Genomic DNA, 24934 nt, shown 5'->3' with positions numbered 1-24934 from the left:
TCCATGTATAGGGATTTTCATGGCTTAACAAAATATCCTCCTGAGGCTATAATCCTGTGCAGGTTGTTCGAAGGGTCATGCATTCACATGTTGACATTCATATATTAGTATGAATGCGTTCATGACATGAGAACAGCTATGTTGAAGTAGAATATTTGGGGAGATAGGGCAAACGTGGATAATGATTGTGATTAGAAAAAGAGTGCCTCTGTGTGTCTAGCAACCCGGGTGAGACAATGAGAGGGGAGGGACAAAGACTCATTTAGTCTGTATCAAAAATTTGCTGCTCCACATCAAGAAAAAATAGAGAAAAACCAAACCAAACCAAACAAAATCACCAAACTTCTGCCTTCTGGCTCTGAATGTGCCTTTCTGTTTCCAGGACTCAGGCAAATTCTAGAGTTTTAGAACTATAAAACCTAAATACCACTGACATCATTACTTTTATGGAAAAAAAAATCTGTCCTGGGCTTTCCTGGTGGCGCAGTGGTTGAGAGTCCGCCTGCCGATGCAGGGGACACGGGTACGCGCCCCGGTCAGGGAGGATCCCACATGCCGCGGAGCGGCTGGGCCTGTGAGCCATGGCCGCTGAGCCTGCGCTTCCGGAGCCTGTGCTCCGCAACGGGAGAGGCCACGACAGTGAGATGACACATATAAAAAGTAATTTCAAACGGATTATACAGATTTGTATATAAGAGCTAAAATCAGAAATGTCTAAAAGAAAACTTAGGGAAAAATCTGTCCTAAGATCAAATAACAAATTAATTTTTCTAAGCACTGTTTGATTTTAGTTTCCAAGTGCTTGTTGTGTTCTTATACCAGTATTAGGACCTCTGGTATAGCTTGTTGTTCTTGTAGCCTGGCTTGTCTTTTAGCTTCTGGATGATGCTGAGAAGTAAAAAGTACAAGTGTTTTATCTGTACAAAACCAAATTTGAGAAAGAAAGCAGTAATAAAGTAAGACAATAGAGAAAAATAAATACATAAAAACAGAGAGGCCCCTAACCATTTGGGTATCCCATATATTACTAACTCATAGGATGATCTACAATTTGAATTTATTCACAGTCAGTGGTGTTGGGAACTTTAAAACAAACCTGTAAAACCCCCATAAATAAAGGTGAAAGCTTAGTGACATAATTTTGAAGATAAGAAATAAGTCCGATTTTAGATTGTTTTTGATAGTATAAAGGGTGTCCAGGCAAAACAAGCAGGTGAATTTCACTAGTTTGTTGGATATTAGGTTTTGTAATGGGTAGACCATTTATCACAAGTCTGGAGGGTGGCAGAGGGCACTGGTTAGAGGAATGGGCTTTGGACTCAATCAAACCTGGGGAGATTTGGCTCTGCTATTTAAAAGCTAATTGTTCTAGGACAATTTTTAAAAATCTCTCTTAAGTTCCAATTTTCTCATCTGTAAAATGGGGATAAAAATAGTATGCATTCTTAAGACTTGGAAGGATTAATTGAAGAAATTTATATAAAGTGCTTAGCACAGTTCCTAGAACATAATAAGCACCCAATAAATGGTAATTATTATTATTGTTAGAAATTCTTTTGAATTTTTGACTGCTGCTAGTTGTACTGAATTTACAAAGTTTGACTTTTTTCATCCGTATTAACATTTGAGGATTTAAAAGTAGGAATTAGGTAATAATGTACATATTTTTTTCATTTATAAATATTCCTTAATACTAATATTATTTTTTAAGTGAACAGATGCTTCAGTAGTATACTTTTTTCATGGTGATCATCAAGTTCTTTGCCAATTTATATATATATATATAATATATAAATGGACTCCAAAGTCTCAAATGATGCAATTTTGCATCTAGTATGTTGATGACTTAGAGAACCCTGGTTTTATTAATAGCATTTGGTTTGCCTTTAAATTCGTTCTATGGTGCTATTAGCTCTCTTGATGTCAACTAAGGCCGAACTTTATTGGAAACTATTTTCTGTTTCTGTTGAGACTTAATGAAGGCAGATGGCAACACATATTTGAAGAAACATCCTTACAAGGTCCTCTGTTGTACAGGTGATGAAAGTGCAGAGTATGAAAAATAATGCATCAATTATCATAGATGGGACACCTGATCTAATGTTCAACCTATCAATAACAGTATTTAAGTTGGTAAAAATTAACTAGTGTTTAAAAATAGTTGTCCCATCTGTCAGTTGTCATTTAGTGATGACAATTTTAATGTAATAGGTCCAGTTTGAGCTCTTGAGCATTTGAACTTGTGCAATTACTTGGCGAGACTAGATTATGAAGTGCTTTGTATTTATGGAAGTGCTTGTTTAAAAATTTAATGTAAACTATTTGCATATGAATATTAAATCACAGCAACTTCTAGTTGTTCTTTTCCTAAAATAGCAACATGGTAAACTCTAGATAGAAAAACCAAATTTAGAGCAAATTTTATTTTCTAAAATGCATACAATTTCTTCTTTCATTTCTTTCCCCACCACATTTTCTTGCTCTCTATTTATCATGTGAAGATGGTTTTGGTGAACTTAGTTTCAAATTACGGGTCTTTGGATTTCCAACCTTTACAATTTTTTGAAAGGCTAGATGATTTTCACATAAATTAACTTTATTTGCTTTATCTTGGTCTTTTTATGATTGTTGATTTGCTTTCTAGATAGACATATTTAATATTCTCATTAATTCGTGCATTCAATCTGTATTCTCTAAGCATTTTTGTTGTTGTACTGTGTGTACAAAGCAATGTGCTAGTCTTGGAAGGTTAGCACAGTATAATATGATCCCATTTCTATGCTCAGAGTTTGTCTTCTAATAGAGGAGGTGATTCAACACTCAATAAAAAAAATCAAAATAAACTTTAGAGAAAGGTAGTAGTGTTCTGAGGGGGATTCATCTAGATTTTGTCAGATGGTGATGCCAGTTTAATGACTCATGGTCTAAACTGCTTGTCTTTCAATGAATATGTTACCTGAATCACTTTTTCATTCAATAATATCATTTCTATAGAACTCATTTTGTTAAAATGATTAAGTATGGATATTAAACTAATGTAAGTGTATTCTTATATATAAATGTATATTATACAAGTTACTGCAAGATGTAACCAACGTTTAGTTATTCTTAATCTCTGCTTAATGTAATTTAATTTAATTAATCTCAGACTTGAATAGAACATAAATTTCTAAATTATCCTGAACTTATTCTTGAAAATCAAAATACTTTATAGGGGATAAACAGGGTCTGACTTCAGAACAGTAGACCATCAATGGACCTTGAAGGTGTTTATTCTCCAGCCTTAAGGAGAGATCCATTAGAATTGATCATTTGATCTTGCTATTAGAACTACCATTTTAGAAATGTTATGATGAAATACATCAAATCGAAAGAGGAAGTCAACACAAACATTTTCTTAACAGTTTGAGATCTGATTTAATTATGGCCAATATTTTTAGGAGAAAGAAAACCAACATAATTTCAGAAATTCACACAGGTCATTCTGGGTTGCATAGTCTTTGACACAGCTTTTGGAAAATCTCTTTATAATTTCTTGATTTACCTTATTCTAAGGAATTTTTTAAAAAAATGATTTCTAATTCCAATAGATGCAATCTTTAAGCCTCTCTCATAATTTTCTTGATGTCCAAAACATTTTTCTGTAATGCTGATAGAGGTGTGCCTAAAATAACTAGTAAAAAGATTGTAAGCTGTAAGATCAGTCCGTTTCCTTAACAGGATTTATTTTAAAATAAATTCTTTCAAGAATTGTCACCAGATAAAATAGATTTGGGGGGCTTTATGTTTTCTTTTGACCGTCCATTTTCGAGGCTCAGTTCTCATTTTTATTTCAAATTGGTCAAAACTAAAGCAATGATACCCCAATTTTGCTAGTTAGGGTATTATTAGCTTCATATTCCTTTGGCAAAACCTTTTTAGCTTCATATTCCTTTGGCAAATCTTTTGTATTCTGTTCCTTTCAGAGTCTTGTTATCTGAATTATGTCAAAATATTTAAAGATGATAGTGATTTGAGATACTTCCCTTCCAAGAGGATACATTAACCTTTGACAATGGTCCTCAATTCTTAAATGAAAAAAGGTACTCACTCGTCAAAGGAGTGTTGATTATCGAAGATAAAATAGCAGACCACAAGGTGTTTGGGCCGTGACAGTCTTTGGGTGACTCTGGAATCTCTTTGGTTATTTATGAGTTTAAATAGACCTCACTTGGAATTTCTCAGATATAATATTTTATTCTATTTGTTTCCTAATTACTAAAGCCTCAATCACTCAGTGAAAAGTGGATTCCCTGGCAAATGACCTTAAAAAGTGCAAATGTTTCCTCTTTCAGAGAGGCATATTCAGCAACAAAAATTCCGTGATTTGACCCAGCTGTATTTTAGAGTCTGACAATTTATATTTCCATTGTTATTAAAGAAAGCACAGAAAGCATTTCTATATCCTGCTACAGTCCTTCCTTCCTGTTTTAGTTATGAACAGGAGATGCTAGAAACTACTGTACATCATCTGTCTTTAATGTCTGTCAAGAAAAAAATGTTGTTCAAAGATCATCTGGAACTTGTCTGCCTTTGCTAATGTAGTGCAGAGCAGTTCTAAAAATAAAGGCAGGATTGTTGAGTCCATTAGGAGCAGCTTATTTCATCATTGTTGTTTTTCGCTTGTAGCCTTGTGCCTTGTATGGTGGTTTCTGTTTCTCAGAACAAGCTAAGAAGAGCCATTCTGTTCCTGTGCTCTGGGAATGCTGGAGTAGAGAGTCTGTCTTTTTGAGAATAATATTTGGCTCATACAAGGGGCCTGTGTTCTGCAAGTGTAATGTTTGATGCATGTAAGGAGGATTAGCGTCCATGGGAATTGAGGCAGAGAAATTGAATAGAAATGCCAGAGTCAAATAAAGAAGTGTTTATTTATTGATATTATGTTGACTCTTTTAATAGAAAACATTAAATTAGCATAATTAAATAGGAGGTCTGATTTTGCTATCTTGTTTTTGCCTGATGGGAAATTCAGCATTGATTTTATGGCTATCAGGAAATTTTAGTTATCTTTTCATGTCTAAGGTTCCCAGACTTTGAGGCAACAACCCACTTTATCTGTGCTTATCTGTATTTATTCTAATCAAATAAGGGTTCCTACAGAATACAATCTTAGAATATATGCTGAAAGACGACACAGAAATTTCCTAAGAGCTTGGTAGCTATATACAAGATGGTTAATAAAATTTTCTCTGCCATCTATTGAAGTTAAAGGGAAGACCACAGATTATTAGTAACCTTATAATTCACTTTACATGTTATGATTTAGTGCTACACCTTGGTCTTCTTTTTTTCCTTTTTAGATACTAGCTCAGTCGTGCACTGAAATCCTGGAATTACGGCCCTCAAGCGTCTGTGTGGGGGGTAAGTGGTTAGAATTTAAAAATACCTTGTAAGAAGTTGTACTTTTTTCCTAGTTAAAATATACAATTTGAAACTCATGTTGGAAAGAGAATAGCAAAATTAATTTTTTGGCATCTTTTTCTGTAAGAATTTTTAAATAATTCCTTGAAATATTTCTATTTTAAATTCAAATTTTTAAGATTGGAGTGTTATTTTAAATAATGAACATATTGTGCGACAGGCTTTTAAAATCTTCTGTATATTTAGTTCATGTTTGAGACCTTTCCTATGACAAGTAAAATAGAAAATTTTCTCTTTTATCTGATTATACAGTCAGGTATCTGTAGACTTTGAGCTCCGTGCCTTGATGACCTGACCAAAGTACAGTACATGCCAGCTCAGGGCCCCTAAAGAAGTGATTTATGGGTGGAGGGCAAGAAATAAGCAGGTGGCTTCATCAGCTGTTCTAAGAACAGACTAGGATTTTAGCACTTTCAAGCCATCCACCCCAAAAAGAGTGCGGTTCTCTCTGGCCTATACTATTTCTACTTCAGGTCTTACCTGGAGTTCATTTTAACCTGACTTTTCTTTCAAAAGGAAAAACATTGGGTCTGGTGGGGAAGGAAATGTGCTGTGCAATTTACTGCAGAACCTCCCACCTGCTGGACATGGGATGAAGTTCTACATCTTTTAGACTCCTCCATTAATGATTACTGAGACATTCAAGAGGAGCAGTGCATTTGAACATTCCAGAGCAGGATGGCGTTCTATGCATTTAGAATTTTACCTAATCCTCATAACAACACTATTCGACAGTTTTAGAATCCCGCGTTCACGGATGGGGAAACTGAGACAGAGACATGTTCAGTACTTGCTATTAGTAAATATCCTGTTAGACTCTTGTCTGTCTCACTCCTAAAGCTCATGTTCTTTTTCTGAGTCACATTTTAAGTTTCACTCGCACTTTATTTTAACTTATAAGAAAATTCCTTTCATAATACACTGAATGGAGAGTGGCATGGCAGTATTTTCTTCCACAGTTAATTACTCTATATGTGTTAGATTATTTCAGATAGGAGGTCTCCGAGAGGATTGAAAGTTGATCACTATTAAAATAGTTGACATACCACCTTGCAACTAAGCAGCAAACATTTAGTTGCCAATCAAAACATTGATTGGCAGCTAAAGTTTTCTTCTAGCATATTATTTCACTTTCTAACATTTAGTGACTGTTCCTCTTACACAGAATATGAGTTCAATCAACCTCTTTTACCTATTGGCCATAGACTTTTATTAGTCCAAAATGCATGACCCTTGATGAGTTATAAGTTTGTATGCAACAGAAAATAAAACTGGAATTAAGGATGTGAAGAAGCTGTTAAAGAAGAACTATGTACAGTGTCATAGATTAAAGAAAATATAATGCATGACTGTTCTAAGAACCAGATAATATGAGGCATTAACTTCTTTACATTCTCATACCTCAGTTCCTAGACAAGAGGAAAACAAAATTTTCTTTTCTGTGGATATTTTCTTCAGGATAGAATTTGGGCAAGTTTGTATCGTATTTGTCTGGGATGACTGTCATGCTCCAATTCTAAAATCTTGGTCACTATTGGAAAACACTTTGTTCAAAAAATAAAATAACGCATCTCTACGTGGCAGCGAAGAGTATCTTCACTGTACATACCTGTAGGGTCTAAGAAAGCAAGTAGGACCATGTCTTTGTTGTTATTACTTGGCTGACTAGTACTAAAAAATTCATTCTTTGTATCTTGATACTTTTGTTTCAAGTTACGCTTTTTGTTGTTGTTTTTTGTAAAGTAATGATTAAATTTTTTATTTTTCCTTTTACTTCTAGAGGAATTTCAAATAGTTTTGAATGGAAGAGGATTCAACTTGGGCAGTCGGGATGGCCGTGTTCTCTGTACTTACACTGTTAATGAAACATACACAAAGAGTAGGTCTCCATAATTTCAATATTGCTTTAATATCTCCATAGTATATCAGCATCAAGTGTTTTCCTCTTTTCCCCAACTGAAACCAACTATGCTATATTTTTTTTTATCAGAGGGGAAAGAAAGGAAGTCCAATGATAATACAAGTAGTAATAATAATTACTTAATAGTTATTTAATAATGGCAACGTTTGTTCATAAGTTAATAAATGCTGGACCCCATCCTAAGTAGCCTCATTATACAAATGATGCCCTTGTGGCTGAAAGAGTCAAATAACTTGCCTGTGGTGACACAAGTAATAATGGGCAGAGCTGAGAGTCGAACCCAGTTTTCCTGACTGTACTCCGTACGGACTTTATCCACCGCCTGATTTAATTGCCTCTTTCTCCAGATTTGTTTCTTGTCACTCTTGCCTGAAAATCTAACTGTCTTGGACTACTCTACTACTTATTGCCTTATTTTATTGCCACTTGTTATCTTTATCTAATTTCCCAATAATTTGTCAGCCAGTTTCCTGAAGACGGGCTTTTTGCCTTATAGATATATCTCCAATGCCCACCTGGCACAGTGTTTGTTGATAATTATCATATTTAGGGAATTAGGTTTTATTTTCCCTCACTTGGCTTTCAAAAAAGGAGAAGATGAGTGTAACATTTTTATCTTCATTTTGAGAAAAACTTCTGCTCTTTAAATAGATCTTAGTATGCTGAGCGTTTTGGGTCTCTATTAAGACATTTTCTCCTCATTGATGATTATATTGTCTTCTAAAATTTTATACAGTAAGACAGATGCTGCAACTCTGTGAACTCTGGTGGAACTATTTTTTGAGAGGTTCATCTACAATTTTGTTGTTTATCTGATGGTTCTAAACCCTCCAATTAGCACAGCTTTGGCTACATACACAGTCACTGCTCCATACTTTGTTGAATTAAAGTGGTGAGGATCTCAGCATGGTAAATGCCATCAGTAATTCCTCTCTTTCTTATTAAGATCATCATTTTGGTAAGGAAAGACAATAATATTAGTTAAAAACTTTCTTCCTAGTAGGTTCTACAACTGAAGAGGACAAAATAATTTTACCGTTTTTATTCAGTAGTCATCTGTATCTAAGCATTAGCTTTACCTTACTCCTTTTGATTACATATTTGAGTTGATTATAATATAAACATATTTTACACATAACTACATAGGATTGAATTTATTAAAGTAAATTTCAAATAAATTGAGTCAGATTGTATTTTCATCATTTGTATTCTAATATTATCCATCTAATTATGTAACTTTTCTGAGTATTTATAGTCTAGATCATTTTTCTCATATGCTATTAAAATTGCAAGGCAATTTAAGCATTCTATAAAATGTGTTTATATATTATAAACCCAATTATTTTGGGCTTCCCTGGTGGCGCAGTGGTTGAGAGCCCGCCTGCCGATGCCCGGGACACGGGCTCGTGCCCCGGTCCGGGAAGATCCCACATGCCGCGGAGCGGCTGCGCCCGTGAGCCATGGCCGCTAAGCCTGCGCGTCCGGAGCCTCGGCTCCGCAACGGGAGAGGCCACAACTGTGAGAGGCCCACATACCGCAAAACCCCCCCCCAAAAGCCAATTACTTCATTAAACTCTTGAAAGAAATGTATTAGCCTTTGGACATTTGTCTTCTCTATCATTTTTAAATTCTGCTTTTAAAATATATATAATTTTTCCTTGAAAATCTAATATATTGGCAAAATTGAGGGAGAAAAGGTGATAATTTTATAGTATCTACAAGCTGTATGTGAACTTTATCTATATCAAAAAAACATAATTTATGATTTACCAGTACTATATGTCAATGAGGCATATAATCTCTTCCTGTTTTTCATTCTGTGTTCCTTCTCCTCTTTCTTTAGATGAGTATCTTTTTGTTTTTTTCATGCTAATGTATCTAATGTCCCACACTTGAACTCTGATTGCTGCGTCTCTTCATATTTTTAATAAAACTGTGTGAGATACATAAAACCCTTTATTGATTAAATGACATTTTATTTTATAGATGTAATGCCAGTGAGTGTGGAAAGTAATTCTATGCTTTGTCCTGCACCTACCCTGAATGAAGTTGGACAGTAAGTACTTTATGAAAAACATTTAAAAACTTTTTAGCTACAAATTATAAGGAAATGGTCACAAAATATACATTGGTTGTTTTATTTTATCTTTTCTTGATATACAGATTAAACAGGAAATAATAAATCCTAGACAAATCACTCTGGTTAGTACTTTAACTATACATATTCTTAGTAGGTTGAAAAGGGTAAAGTCTGTTTTATTTTGTTTCTTAAATATTGATTAAAAGGCTCTATAAATATTTATCTGGATAGATTTGAGAAATATTGTTAGAGCCTTTAAATAATAAAGCCATAGCCATTATTTTGAACTTTAGAGTATTGAATTTACACACACACACATACACACAAGAGTTTCAAAGTGGGATTTTGACTAATGACTGTAGTGTTTAAATATTAAGATTGAAGAGCAAAAGGAACATGGCTCAATAAGGCACAACTTAGACTAGGAAATATTTGTGCATTAATTTGTGTCCCAGTCCTGTTAAGGAGTATATTTTCATGTTCTTTGGTGTGGCAATAAACCATGATAGCTGGATAAAATAAGAGATATTTAGTTTGGAAGAAGGGCTTTTATTTTAATCACCTATATACAGATAACTTCACCATCAACTTAATATTTCCATGTGTGATTTTTTCCCCCTGCCCTCTCTATTATGCAGGAAATGATTGCAAATAGTTCAACTGTTCTCTTGTCCAACAGTAGTAGATGCAATATGCTTCGGATAATGGATAGGATACAGTTTTCAAGAATCACTATATACTGATCTCAAACCTTCCTCTGGATCAGAGGAAACTAAAATACATAAGGCCCCAATCCAAAGTCTGGATAAGTGTTCAGAGAGTGAAGATTATATTTTCCTTTGTGGAACCTAAGAAAATCATTTTAGTAGTTTGAAGTTCACTTGAGCACTTAACTTTTGTGGATGCTTAAGTATTCAAGATATCTGTTGGACATCACTTCTGGTCATCCAAGTAAATTGGGGCAGTATCAGTTTTCTATCTGAAATTGATTGAAAAGAGCTGCATGATATAACTTATAAAAGCAAGACTATCAGAATCTATTTTCTTTCTATAAAAAAGTATTCATTTTCTGAGTCATATAATAATCTGGTATTGGTAACATGCTTATGGCCAAATTAGACTGGCCTTGGAATTTAAGGCCCATCCATTTTGTGTGGAGCCATCTGTACCACAAGGGCACAGTGGGACTCGATGGCTTTCTGAGTAATAGTCTTGTATTAGCAAAGACAGATCTGTTGACTTAGAAGTTTGGTCTTATTTTATTGAATCTATAAGTCCATATTGATTCTCCTGATTGTTCTCCCCAGTCTGCTTTCAGAGCTCTCTCCTCTCTCTTAGTCACTGGCAGCTCCATCCTTTTTGTTGTTCAGGTAAAAAACCTTTGACTCATTATTGATCTCTTTTATGCAGCCCATAAGCAAATCTCAGCTCTGATTTCAAAACATGTTCAGAATCCAGTCCTTCCCCACCACCTCCACTGATACCACCCTAGACCAAGCTACTGTCATTTCTTGCTTAGGTTATTAGCCTCTCAACCCATCTTTCTTCTTCTGTTCTTGGCAAAAGTGATCCTGTTAAAACAGATCAGTTTATGTCAGCCCTCCACTTAAAATCCTTGATATGTGTTCCTCATTACATTCAGAGTGCAAGTCTAATCACTGCAATGTTCTATAAGGTTCTACAAGATCTGGCCCTCACTGCATCTCCAACTTCATCCTCTTTTTGCCCCTTCTGTTATGGTCACACTGGCCTCTTTGTTGTTCTTTAACCACCTGAGCTTATTCCAGTGGCTTGAAAGGCTCCTTCCTTCTTGTCTCACTCTCTCAACTTCAAGTTTTGTTCAATATATCACCTTCTCAGTAAGCCCTTGCCAGTCACCCTATTTAATCATACAATCTTCCCCCTCCCATGAGTTTAACAGTCTCTATTCTCTTTTCACGGTTCACTTTTTCTCCAAAGCATTTAGTTGTTTGTTATTGTGTCTCCCTCCTGCTGGGATGAATTTGGTTTATTTTGTTTCTTTCTATATCTCTAGCACTGACACAATGCCTGACAGATAGTAGATTCACTAAATGTTTGTTGCATGAAAGAATGAATACATTTTTCTCAAATGTTTTGATTTACTATTTATATAAAGAGCTAAAAGAGTGCATTTGATTACTGGGTATATCAGGTAGGAGAACGATGATCAGAATTCTGTTTGGGGGATCATACCATTTAAGAGAGCAGGAAATTATCTTGACCTTTTCATAGTAATGACTAGTTAAGGAAGACAGCTTACTTTCTTCTCCAAAGTAGTTATAAAATGCAATATACCTGTTCTATCCAACACTGAATTTGTTTTCTCTAGAATTTGCCTTGGGGCACAGTCTCCTTTTTAAGAGACTGCCATAGATACTGCTGGTAATCTTTAGTGATTTGTAGATTGGCTAAATACTCAGAAGATGTGATTTCTAAAAATCGTATAAGACATAATAAATATCAAGCACGAGAAAAAATCATTTGTTTGCTTTTTGACATTAATATTTCACCTCCAAGCAAGCTGAGAATGTTTTGGAAAGCGATCTGTCTAAAATAATTACTTTTGCTTCTTTTTTGTCTATCAAGTACATGACACCACTGAGGCAAAATATGTGAATATTTTATTTATTAATGTATCGGACATTTGGCGACATCATTATTTGTTCTACTAAGTATGTTGCAAGTAATTTGGACCTTTCCTTTGCCTTGAATTTCCTTCAGATACTTTTGTAGGCGATGAGCTCTCTTATGAGATTGGATTAAAATCAACACAACTGAAACAGTTTAGCCTGGTAAGGTGACTGTGCTTAATATGTTTGTCTAATTAGCTTTTGGCTAAGGATTCAAAACCATTAAGTAGCTAGTTAGCCTATGTTTCAAATAAACACATCTTGCCCAACAATGAATGAAAGTTTTTCCTGTGTGAGGGTGACAGATGTGGTGATGGTTCCCCCTGTCCTCTCACTTAAATAATTAACAGCATTCTGGTGAAGTAACCCTAGACAGACAGCCTCAAAGCCAGATGCACAGTCTCAGAGCTGGAGCCATGGACATGTGTCTCGTCTCATTAGTGTGCTCTATCAGTTCCTTTCTCATCTTTATGTTACTTCCTGAATTACATTTTCTTTGAGGATTATTCCTTTAAAAATCCAGGGCTCGTGAATTTTGGTTTGAAAGAGGCTTAACATGAAGATGTTTTACTTGGAGATGGGAACTAAGAATGTAGCAGAGTAGCTAGGACATAGGTTTGCATTTGGAAATTGATGTCGTGGAGTAAACAAAAGTTAAAGCTATCTGGGCAAATCTTATCCAGGTTTATCATTGCTTAGCATTGTTGGAATGGGTCTTTGGAGTCCTTTCTTTGAGAGACATCTCTATGTATTAAATTTCTTTATCTGGTATAGAATTTTAGACTAAAATGAACATATTTTTAGTTTTTAAACAGAAAGAATGTAAAGGTGAGATTGTTCTTTCTGAGATTGTTCTTTCCTATTTTTTTTCATTGGACACAATTTAATTTAAAAATGTCATATGGTTAAACAAATTGTCTTACCTAGAAAAATCTGTAGATTGTTTGGGAGTTAATTTCTGCCAGTGGTTCATTTGATCCAAAATGTCTTAAGTTTGAGTAGGAAGGACTCTGTGAAGCTCTGCAGATCCTACCCTTTTGAGGGCAGTGGCCTCCTGGTGTAATGTGCAGGTGTCACCCGTTCTTGCAAAATGGGCTTATTCTCTGACCCTTGTTTAGGAAGACATCAACAATAGCACAGCTGCTCTGCAATAGTTGAGATCTCAGACCTGTAATTTGGCAAGAAGAACAGAGCAAATTGGGTAAATATACATAAACACATTGTGAAGAAAGAAAAACAGAACAGAATGAACCAGAGCCTGATCCTACAGCTTGTTTGATAGATTTAAGGAGGCATATGGTATAGTTAAATGTGCTTTCAAAAACATTGGCCAGAATCTTCTGGCAAATATGAAATAAATATCTAAATCAGATGAAACTGATAGTATTAGTTCCCTTAAAAGGCAGTGTGGAAAGACAGTTGACAGAGGGTTTAAGTAAGAAGTGGTGGGACATCAGTGTATGTGGAAATTTTTAAGCATCTGATACTGAAGGATCACTGAGATGCATGTGTGGCAGACTTGGGGTTAGAGCCTGACTTGGTAATGGAATCTTATTTTCCTCAATGTTGTGATTTTTTAAAATATAATTCATCTTGCCTGGAATAAATTAATTCCATTTCCCTTTCTTGGTTTGACAAATTCTGCCTTTAGCACAGCTTCTCACATGAACAGTTAAAAGAAATATACATATATATATATATACCTATATATGTATGGTTATGTGAATTTATTTTATCAATTTGTTTTTTTTGAGAGGGAGACATGACAAAATTTTTTTTTATTAGAAAAATTCTTTAAAAAACCAGAAAACTGAGGTGATGAATTGGTCGTCAGCAGATGACTTGGTGGATGAGGCTGCTTTGGCTGCACTGATCTCCCACTTCCTCCCTTGTTCAGGGTCCACGTCAAAGCAGCGCCATAGCTGCAGGGCCCCCATCTGGGCTCATGGTTGGACTGAGGACCTGAACTGTGTGACCTTTGAGCTCAGCCACCTTGGTTCGGTACTTACAAATAACAAGCTGGTTCTGGGCAAAGCCATGGCCTGAGATGAGCTTCTTGTAGTGAGGGGACCAGAGGATGGAGCACACTTGGAAGCATCCACAGCACTCAGGCCCCATAGTAGACATTCTAGATGTGAATGTGTCAATCACTGGGTCTCCTTCTAGTTGCCAGGACCTTGGTCTGTCAGGGACACCAAGCTACAGCCTTGATAGCCCCTTGACACTGGGTGAATGTCTTCAGGGGAACCCAGCCACCCATTCCAGGAGCACTAGGCCACATGATGACCAAATATTGTCCATCTGTACACCTACACAATCCCCAATTCCATTATCTTAGTAGCAGGTAATGCAACCATAACTTTATTCTTTCTTCTCTTCCTTATGAGGAATGAGACTGGATTGATTTATCTTTTAAATCATGGATACCAGGACGTTTGTTATATCTTTATTTTGAATATAAACATTAGAATCTTGGTGAGATTGGCTAAGGCTGAGGAGCCTCTCAGTTTTTATATTTCTCTGTACCCCTCCCCCAATGGTGGAACATTTATGTATTCATTCACACAGTGTATTGCTTTCTGATTATACCTATAAATGTGATAAGTTCACCTAATCTGCATTGCATCTCCATCCTAAATATTATATTCAGTTCTAGAAATTGTCTCTTAAGAGGAACAATAGTTAATTCGAGTACGTCTAGGGTTGCCAACAAAATCTTGCCAAGTGTGAAAATACTGAATTAAAATACTGAAAAAGACACGATTCAGGTGTGACACATCGGCTCTCCAAATGTCAGGTCTGTCATGTGAAAAGATAGATTTGACTTATTCTTTATTGCTCCAAGAACAAGAGAAAGAAAGAGTGGAAGGTAAAAGGAGGCACATTTCAGCTCAACATAAGAAAGATTTTTGTAAAAATTGGAATCATTTAGTGAGTGTTTTGGTAACTAAAGGTGTTCAAAGAGGGACAGCTATGTGATGATATGGAAGATATTCCTTAAATATGTATTTAAATCCTATTATATATCTGCTTTTAAATTTTATATTATTAAAGTTTTTACTATTACTAAAATATTTGACTTTTTTGGATGAAAGGCATTAAAAATTGAGTGATCATTTTGAAGCATCTTTTTAGTATTTAAAAAGATACACAATGCAGTTAAAATGGGGTTATTTTCAGTATAATACTGAAAATATTTACAATAAAGGTGTAGGTGTGATGTCCAGTACAATTCTGATATAGCTTTTTTTCCTTCTGAAATCTAGCAATCTTCCTGACTGCAGTGCTTGTTTTAGTTATATACATATATTGAGTATCTCAAAAAGAAATTATTTTATTCAATTATTTTATCCTTTTACCCCTTTGAAGAAAATATCCTTAAACAAAACATTAATTTTTATATATATATTCATAACTAGAAGTAGAGTCTTTATTCACAAATATGAAACCTTATTTTCACCTCATAATTTATTATGCATAAAGCTAACTTTTAAAAAGCTCTGCAGAGTATTAAATAGTAGCACTTGATTTCAAAATATCTTAAGTCACCATAATTTTAATAGCTTTTTGAGTAGTTGCCAGTTTAATTTTCAGTATGTGCAAATTGGAGGTAAATTATTTATTACTTCCAGCAAATGTCTTTCACAATTTTATTTAATTTTTTCATCTTTTTAAATGGATCATAAAATGGCAGTCTTTTATTGGACATCCATAAAGTCAGCAGCAAATAAATACTTTGCAAATAGGTTGCTATGATTGAAATGTCAACCATATTTTATGCAATATGAAATTTCCTCAGATCAGAGTAGCCCTAACATATGGCAATGAGCTGTTCTCCTGTTCTGGAATTGTCTTACATCTTTAAACATTAAATTAAAGCACTGTGACCGTTAGGACTTTGAATTTTATTTACTTATATATCAGAATACTATTTAATAATTTCTCAGGTGGAATGAATTTAGTACCCTTGAATTTAGTTTTATGACTATTTTTTTTTTTTTTTTTTTTTTTTTTTTTTGCCGTACGCGGGCCTCTCACTGTTGTGGCCTCTCCCGTTGCGGAGCAACAGGCTCTGGACGCGCAGGCTCAGCGGCCATGGCTCACGGGCCCAGCCACTCCGCGGCATGTGGGATCTTCCCGGACCGGGGCATGAACCCGTGTCCCCTGCATCGACAGGTGGACTCTCAACCACTGCGCCACCAGGGAAGCCCTAGTTTTATCACTATTAATTGAAGACCAATTGACATAAAAATGCACTTCAAGCAGTCTTTTTGTTAAGTTGTTCAGGTTTCTTCTATCCTTCTACTTAAATGGTCTGAGGATGGAGCAAAGAGCCGTTGAACATATTTGTAAGCAATTCTAAACAATGTAGAACCAACTTATAGAAAAGGAAGTTGAAGGAGTCCTCAGTTCTGAGCCTCGCCTTCCCTGACCACCCAGAATTATCTGTACTGTGGGCCAATCTTGTCTCAGAAGAAGGTCTTTCCTTGTCTTTCACGACTTCATAGTCTCACCTCCGGGACTGTTTCTTCTCCAGTGTTACCTCCGGCTCCTCTTCTTGCAGTTCCTAGTCAGTTTTCACCATGGCTGGATTCCTGACCCATAAACTCACCTTCTCTAAGCCTTCGTTTTCTTGCTATGAGTTCCAAATCTCCAGACAAGATCTTTCCCTTAGCTTGAAACCAACCAAGTGTCCACTATCCAAATGTCAGCTCATTAACTTGGATTTCCCTTAGGCAAATTAAACCTGAAATTCCCAAATTAAACTCATGTACTTCTGTTCAAACCTGTTCCTTTCATGTTTCCTGTGCAAGATTACCCACCTTCCTGTGCAAAACACAAACTTTGAAGCCATCTTTAACTACTCTTTCTTCCTCACCTCTTACATCCTATAAATGTCCAAGTCCTTTTTAATCTAACTGCTTAATACCTCTCAATTTTCATTTCAGATTACCCTCATTGACACTATTTGGTTCAGTTCTACTTTGGTCCTTATTTGAAATTCACTGAGAAATTCTTTAAAAAATTTTTTTTAATTGAGGTAACATTGGTTTATAACATTATATAAGTTTCATGTATACAAATATTAAGTTTTGACTTCTGTATACACTACAGTATGCTCACCACCAAAAGTCTAGTTTCCATCTGTCAGCATACAGTTAACCCCCTTTACCCATTTTGCCCTCCGGCTCTTCCCCTCTGGTAGCCATCAATTTGTTCTCTGTATCTAGGCGCTTGTTTTTGTTTTGTTTTGCTTCTTTGTTTTTATATTCCACATATGAATGAAATCGTACATATTTGTCTTTCTCCATCTGACTTATTTCACTTAGTACCCTCAAGGTCCATCCATGTTGTCACAAATGTCAAGATTCCATTTTTTTATGGTTGAGTAGTATTCCATTGTACATAGATACTACGTCTTCTTTAGCCGTTCATCCATCAGTGGGCACTTACGTTGCTGCTTCTATATCTTGGCAATTGTAAATAATGCTGCAGTGAACATCAGGGTGCATATATCTTTTTGAATTGGTGTTTTTGTATTCTTCAGATAACTACCCAGAAGTGGAATAACTGGATCATATGGTAGTTCCATTCTTAATTTTTGGGGGAACCTCCATCCTGTTTTTCATAGTAGGTGCACCAATTTCCATTCCTACCAACAGTGAAATACACTATGACATTGTTAACTGGTCCGCTACTGTAGAAATTTACTCTTCCAATCCATGCTCTACGATGCAACAAGTGATATTTGTAAAACACAATTCTGACCATATTTCTGCCTGGCTTAAAAACTCATAAGACTAATTCTAAATATCTAAATATGGCATCCTGGGTTCTTCATTATCCTTCTCCTACTCTCCTTTTCAGCCTCAAGCCATATATTCTCACTCTCACATTCTGTGTTGATGCTATATTGAATGGCTTTTATTCCTTGACTGTTCTGTGCCTTTCTTATCTTCCAGCTTGTCAAATAGTGCTCCATCTTCTTGGGTCCCTTTTTAATCTCTTTTCCTAACTAATTCTTGATCATCCTTTAGGATTCATCATAGAGGTGACTTCCTGCAGGAAATCTTTGTTGATGCCCCCGTGCAAGGCTCAGTCGGTTGTAACTCCCACATGATCCTCTAGTACCTTTGTGCTTACACCTATTTTAGTTAATATCACATTTTATTGTAATTGTTCATGTGGCTTCCTTTCAATTACATTGTAATGCTGTGTTTCATTTGTTATTGCAGCCCTATTACCAAGCACAGCCTAGGTTGGCCTATTGTAGGCAATTTATAAATATTGGAGTAATAGACTGAGTGATTGATTGAACTTACTGGCCAACATTCAGAAACCAATTTGGAGCACAGTTTTAAGTGTTAGGTTCAAGCACACAGCTCAGCATAGTTGCAGTGCTGGGTTTTATCAAGATAACATTTTGTAACAGGAAGGAAATAGCTTTGAGAATTTTCTTTACATGAACTTGCATGCATTATATGTTATACTAGGCATGTTTGGAACAATTTAGCTCTCTCTATTTTTATATGGAAGTAAGTAGAAGAGAAATTCTTCAAAGTAAACAAAAAAGTATTAGGCAATTATTTCTTTGCTGCAATACATTCTTCTATATTATCTGTGCTGTTTTTTAACTTGGATCTAAAATGTTTATATAAAAGTACCTTGATAACTGAAAAATTTTTTAGACAAATAGTCAGATGTTACAGTAATTTATAGAGTACCCACTGTGTTCCAGGCACTGTGTTGGACATTTTATGTACATTATTTTATCGAGCTCTCCTCCCCAAAGCAACTCTGAAATAGGTACAGTTATCCCCCTTTTACACATTGAAGAATGCAAGATTGAGAGGGTAGTGACTAGGGTTCAAACCTATAACTCCTGATTCCCCAACATGTGGGCTGAATCTATAATCCCCTTTTTCAATTTTATTTTATTCTTGGGACAGATAAAGATAAACTCTTTACTCACCTCTCCTTTATGGAATTATGTGAAAACAATATGGCTTTAATACATTTTTGCCCATAATAAAGTTTCTGTAACTGAGAGTATGAGTTCTACTGTCCTAAATATACTAACCAGCAATAAAAGTTATATAGCAATCAGAATGAGAAATCCATAGATACTAGCGCAAGTTACATAAAATATGACAAAACATGATATACGTATATTGGAGTCTTGGGGCAAAGAAAGGTCAAGGTATTGAGTCTGGGTTAGAGGGTGAGATGGGTTTTATCAATCTGTTTGCCAGCAGTGGAGTAGCAGAGCTTTGGACAAAAGTATCAGCTCATAGCAGTGCCAGTAGCATACCAATAATTTCAAAATTTTTTCTAAAGAAACAACAAAATTTAAAAGCAGAAATAACTTTTAGAGTGTGTTTTCATGTTTGCAACACTTCTGAAAAAATTTCCCAGCAAATATATATACACATAAAAATATACACATATGTTCACAAATAAATATCATATAGTAAATGCCATTATAACTATGAGAAATATGTGAATATAGTAAGAAATTGGAAGAGTGACACTGGAGAAGTGAGACAAAGCTCTCGCCAGTGAGTGAAATTTAGATGTAAGACCCTAAAGCACTTACTGAGGATTAAGGTGGTATGCAGTAGAAGTGAAAGCACTTTGACTACAGAGCCAGAGAAGTCCAATATTTGGGTAAGTTACCTTTTTAAGCTTCAGGTCCTTTATTTGGAAAATGGAGATAATGCTATAGCCTCCCTCAGTGGGTTGTTGTGAGAATTAAGTGAGAAGATGTGTTAATGTGTTTAGCTCATAGTAAGCAATCGGGGCTTCCCTGGTGGCACAGTGGTTGGGAATCCGCCTGCCGATGCAAGGAACACGGGTTCGTGCCCCGGTCCGGGAGGATCCCACATGCCGCGGAGCGGCTGGGCCCGTGAGCCATGGCCGCTGGGCCCGCGCGTCCGGAGCCTGTAACTCCGCTGTGGGAGAGGCCACAGCAATGAGAGGCCCGCGTACCGCAAAAAAAAAACAAAAACAAAACATAGTAAGGAATCGATAAACACTGTTATTATGAGTACTGTTGTTTCTGGTAGTGGTTTGATCGTGCTGCTACTGCTCTTAGGAAGGTGAATATTATATTGTTTCAGCTGAATCCATGTGTCAGAAGAATCATCCGGTGGCTTTCCATGTCTGTGGAGACTAACTCAGTTTGATCAGACACCAGCTACATTATACTAGACTGAGATTTTAAGAATAATGTGCAAATTGGTTTGGTTGCCTACAAGACCTCATCAGCATGCTATGGGAAACTATAGAAAAGAGTGAATTTTGTTATAAAATACATCTTCTGTTCTTATTCCATTTGGATAAGCATTAAATGTTTCCTTCATTAATTAGAGAACTGGTTCATTTCTGGTGAGTTCTACGTGCCAGATTATAAACAACTTTGGTCAATGTCTACTGATCCCTTTAAAGTTGAATCAATAAGATTACCTGCAACAATCATACATTATTATGAATCCAGTAAACTTCCCCCACAAACCAAAACCATGCTTTCTGTGTCATATGCTTTCTGGTACATGCTTTAAAGTGGAGGAATTAGGATCTAGGAAACATTATTTTTGGATTGAACTATGCTTAATCTTCCAAAAAAACAAAGCAAAACAAGGCACTGAGTTCTGCAGAAAAAGCAAGTAGGTTTAAGTTTTCTTTCTTAAATAAGCCACTTGGCATTCTGTGTTGGAATAGTTCAGAAGTTTAGTTAATTTGATATAAGTACCCCAAGTTCTTGTTCTTTTCTGGATTTAGCTAAACTTTTTTTTTTTTAACAAAATGTTTTAAAGGGAATATTTTACAAGGAATATTTTTAATAGGAGTAATCCTGAATTTTGAAGAAGAGTTCGCTAGAAGTTTGCTAGTCCTGTCTTTCCTGGGGGTTCTAGCCCTGTAAGAATCCAAACTAAATATCACACTGAGGGAACAATACACATTAAGAACTTTCATTTCTTCAAGCCTGTGTGGTATGATGGAAAGAATTCAGAATTTGTGAGAATCCTAGCTTTATCACTTTGGGCAAGGTAATTAACATTTTGGGGCCTATGTACCCCAGCTGTAAAACTGTGAAACTACTTACTTTAAGAGTTCTTTTAAGAATTAGATGAGATAATATCCATAAAATGTCCAGGATAGCATCTGGCCCATGGTAGGGACTGAATAATATTTCTCATCTCCTCTCCCTAGCATCATTACTGAAAATCTTAACCAGTGGCTTGAGATTGCTTCCGTTTTATCCTAACTCTCAATAGCTAATAGTATTTGGCACACAACTCAAGGCATAGAGAAGAAATCGTCTAAATTTAGAGTAATTAAGGCAAAGTTTCTGGCTTTTAATTCTTGGAATTTAGAATATTTTGTGAGCATTGGAGCATGGTGTTCTATAGAAGCTAGATTAACAAAATGCTGCCTACTGCTTCCACATTAATAAATGGATAGCTTTGTTTTGTTGGTATACTGATTATTCTGTGGTAATATACTTCATAAACTCTTTTGGAAAACAGCTATTTCCTCAATACTTTAAAAACTCCTTGTCATCTTTTTCTCTTTGATATCTTCTTAGAGCTATGAAAAAAAAATTACCTACTGATCCCAAATGATAAATTATTAGAATCTGAATCAATGAAATTGTAATTATTTTTAATTGTATTATTAGTTGAAATCATATTTTCAGAATGAGAGCTATATTTCTTAGTAATGGACAAAAATTATTCTCCTTTTGTTCTACCTTTGTCAGGATATTTTAAAATCCTGAACATTTACAACAAATGCCTACAAATATGTAAATTGCGTTCCTTTTTTTTTTTTTCGTTTAGTTTACTCTGTCTTTCATGATCACTTTCTCTATATTTTATCTTTCAATGGTTTGTTATTTCCATTTTTAAAAAAATTTTATTTTATTGAAGTATAGTTGATTTACAATATTGTATTAGTTTCTGGTGTATAGAAAAGTGATTCAGTTATACATATATACATTATTTTCCATATTCTTTTCCATTATGGTTTATCACAGGATATTGAATATAGTTCCCTGTGCTATACATTAAGACCTTATTGTTTATCCATTTTATATATAATAGTTTGCATCTTGTAATAACTATTTTTTTAATATCTTTATTGGAGTATAATTGCTTTACAATGTTGTGTTAGTTTCTGCTGTACAACAGAGTGAATCAGCTATATGTATACACATATCCCCATACCCCCTCCCTCTTGAGCCTCCCTCCCACCCTCCCTATCCCACCCCTTTAGGTCATCACAAAGCATTGAGATGATCTCCCTGTGCTGTGTAGCACCTTCCCACTAACCATGCATTTTACATTTGGTAGTGTATATATGTCAATGCTACTCTCTCGCTTTGTCCCAGCTTCCCCTTCCCCTCTCTGTATCCTCAACTCCTTTCTCTACATCTGTGTTTTTATTCCTGCCCTGCCACCAGGTTCATCAGTACCGTTTTTTTTAGATTCCATATATATGTGTTAGCATACTATATTTGTTTTTCTCTTTCTGACTTACTTCACTCTGTATGACAGACCCTAGGTCCATCCACCTCACTACAAATAACTCAATTTTGTTTCTTTTTATGGCTGAGTAATATTCCATTGTACATATGTGCCACATCTTCTTTCTCCATTCATCTGTTAATGGACACTTAGGTTGCTTCCATGTCCTGGCTATTGTAAATAAAGCTGCAATGAACATTGTGGTACCTGACTCTTTTTGAGTTATGGTTTTCTTAGGGTATATGCCTAGTAGTGGGATGCTGGGTCGTATGGTAGTCCTATTTTTAGTTTTTTAAGGAACCTCCATACTGTTCTCCATAGTGGCTGTATCAATTTACATTCCCACCAACAGTGCAAGAGCTTCCCTTTTCTCCATGCCTTCTCCAGCATTCATTGTTTGTAGATTTTTTGATGATGGCCATTCTGACTGGTGTGAGGTGATACCTCATTGTGGTTTTGATTTTCATTTCTCTAATGATTAGTGATGTTGAGCATCCTTTCATATGTTTGTGGGCAATCTGTATATCTTCTTTGGAGAAATCTCTGTTTAGGTCTTCTGCCCATTTTTGGATTGGGTTGTTTGTTTTTTTGGTATTGATCTGCATGAGCTGCTTGTATATTTTGGATATTCTTTGTCAGTTGCTTCATTTGCAAATATTTTCCCCCATTCTGAAAGTTGTCCTTTCATCTTGTTTATGGTTTCCTTTGCTGTGCTAAAGATTTTAAGTTTCATTATTTCCCATTTGTTTATTTTTGATTTTATTTCCATTTCTCTAAGAGGTGGATCAAAAAGGATCCTGCTTTGATTTGTCTCATAGAGTGTTCTGCCTATGTTTTCCTCTAAGAGTTTTATAGTTTCTGGCCTTACATTTAGGTCTTTAATTCCATTTTGAGCTTATTTTTGTGTATGGTGTTAGAGAGTGTTCTAATTTCATTCTTTTACATGTAGCTGTCCAGTTTTCCCAGCACCACTTATTGAAGAGGCTGTCTTTTCTCCAATGTATATTCTTGCCTCCTTTGTCAAAGATAAGGTGACCATATGTGCATGGGTTTATCTCTGGGTTTTCTATCCTGTTCCATTGATCTGTATTTCCCTTTTTGTGCCAGTACCATACTGTCTTGATTACCGTAGCTTTGTAGTATATTCTGAAGTCTGGAGCTTTGTAGTATAGTCTGAAGTCTGGGAACCTGATTCCTCCAGCTCCGTTTTTCTTTCTCAAGGTTGCTTTGGCTATTCAGGGTATCTTGTGTTTCCATACACATTGGAAAATTTTTTGCTCTAGTTCTGTGAAAAATGCCATTGGTAATTTGATAGGAATTGCACTGAATCTGTAGATTGCTTTGGGTAGTATAGTCATTTTCACAATGTTAATTCTTCTCATCCAAGAACATGGTATATCTGTCCATCTGTTTGTATCATCTTTGATTTCTTTCATCAGTGTCTTATAATTTTCTGTATACAGGTCTTTTGCCTTCTTAGGTAGATTTATTCCTAGGTATTTTATCCTTTTTGTTGCAGTGGCAAATCTGTTTCCTTAATTTGTCTTTCTGATTTTTCATCATTAGTGTATAGGAATCCAAGAGATTTCTGTGCATTAACTTTGTATTCTCCTACTTTACCAAATTCATTTATTAGTTCTAGTAGCTTTCTGGTGGCCTCTTTAGGATTCTCTATGTATAGTATCATGTCATCTGCAAACAGTGACTGTTTTAATCCTTTTCCAATTTGTATTCCTTTTATTTCTTTTTCTTCTCTGATTGCCATGGCTAAAACTTCCAAAACTATGTTGAATGATACTGGTAAGAGTGGGCACCCTTGTCTTGTTCCTGATCTTAGAGGAAATGCTTTCAGTTTTTCACCATTGAGAATGATGTTGGCTGTGGGTTTGTCATATATGCCTTTTATTATGTTGAGGTAACTTCCCTCTATGACCAGTTTCTGTCTATTTCCATTTTTATATTCTTAAACAATGATCTTGTGATCATGGTAATGTCTAGAGACAGGGAAAAGCTGAGTCGGATGGAAGTATTTTCCCCATTTTAGGTTTTTGTGAACCTGAAACAATCTCAGCATTTTTCTGGATTAAGGAATTTTTTAATTTAATTCTTTTCCTAAAAATGTATTACTTTAAACTAGAACAATGACAACAACAGGAATTTCTTCATGTTTCTATTGACATTAATGCTTCTTTTAGGAACAATTAGATCACTTAAGGAATTTGTCTCTGGCTACTAGAACTAAGAAAGAAAAACGCTAAGATAACCGATCAAATGCTTTGACTTTTAAAGTAGA

At 35.4% G+C, this 24934-nt stretch overlaps 1 protein-coding gene across 3 annotated transcripts in view; it reads left to right on the top strand.

The window, feature by feature from the left end:
* The window catches only part of ANTXR2 (ANTXR cell adhesion molecule 2), a 165618-nt gene that overhangs the window by 31237 nt on the left and 109447 nt on the right, over positions 1–24934 (top strand). For all 3 annotated transcript variants that reach the window (XR_013827924.1, XM_079919182.1, XM_079919181.1), the window contains exons 8-10: positions 5340–5400; positions 7241–7339; positions 9368–9437. Coding sequence is in view for 2 of the 3 variants with exons in the window: in XM_079919182.1 (XP_079775308.1) it covers positions 5340–5400; positions 7241–7339; positions 9368–9437 (230 nt within the window). In the remaining variant the exon portion in view is untranslated. The remainder of the gene's footprint in view (positions 1–5339; positions 5401–7240; positions 7340–9367; positions 9438–24934) is intronic.

This window comes from Stenella coeruleoalba (assembly GCF_951394435.1).
Source record: "Stenella coeruleoalba genome assembly, chromosome: 4".
In the NCBI taxonomy this organism is placed as follows: domain Eukaryota; kingdom Metazoa; phylum Chordata; class Mammalia; order Artiodactyla; family Delphinidae; genus Stenella; species Stenella coeruleoalba.
This window is presented reverse-complemented; position numbering and strand designations above follow the sequence as displayed.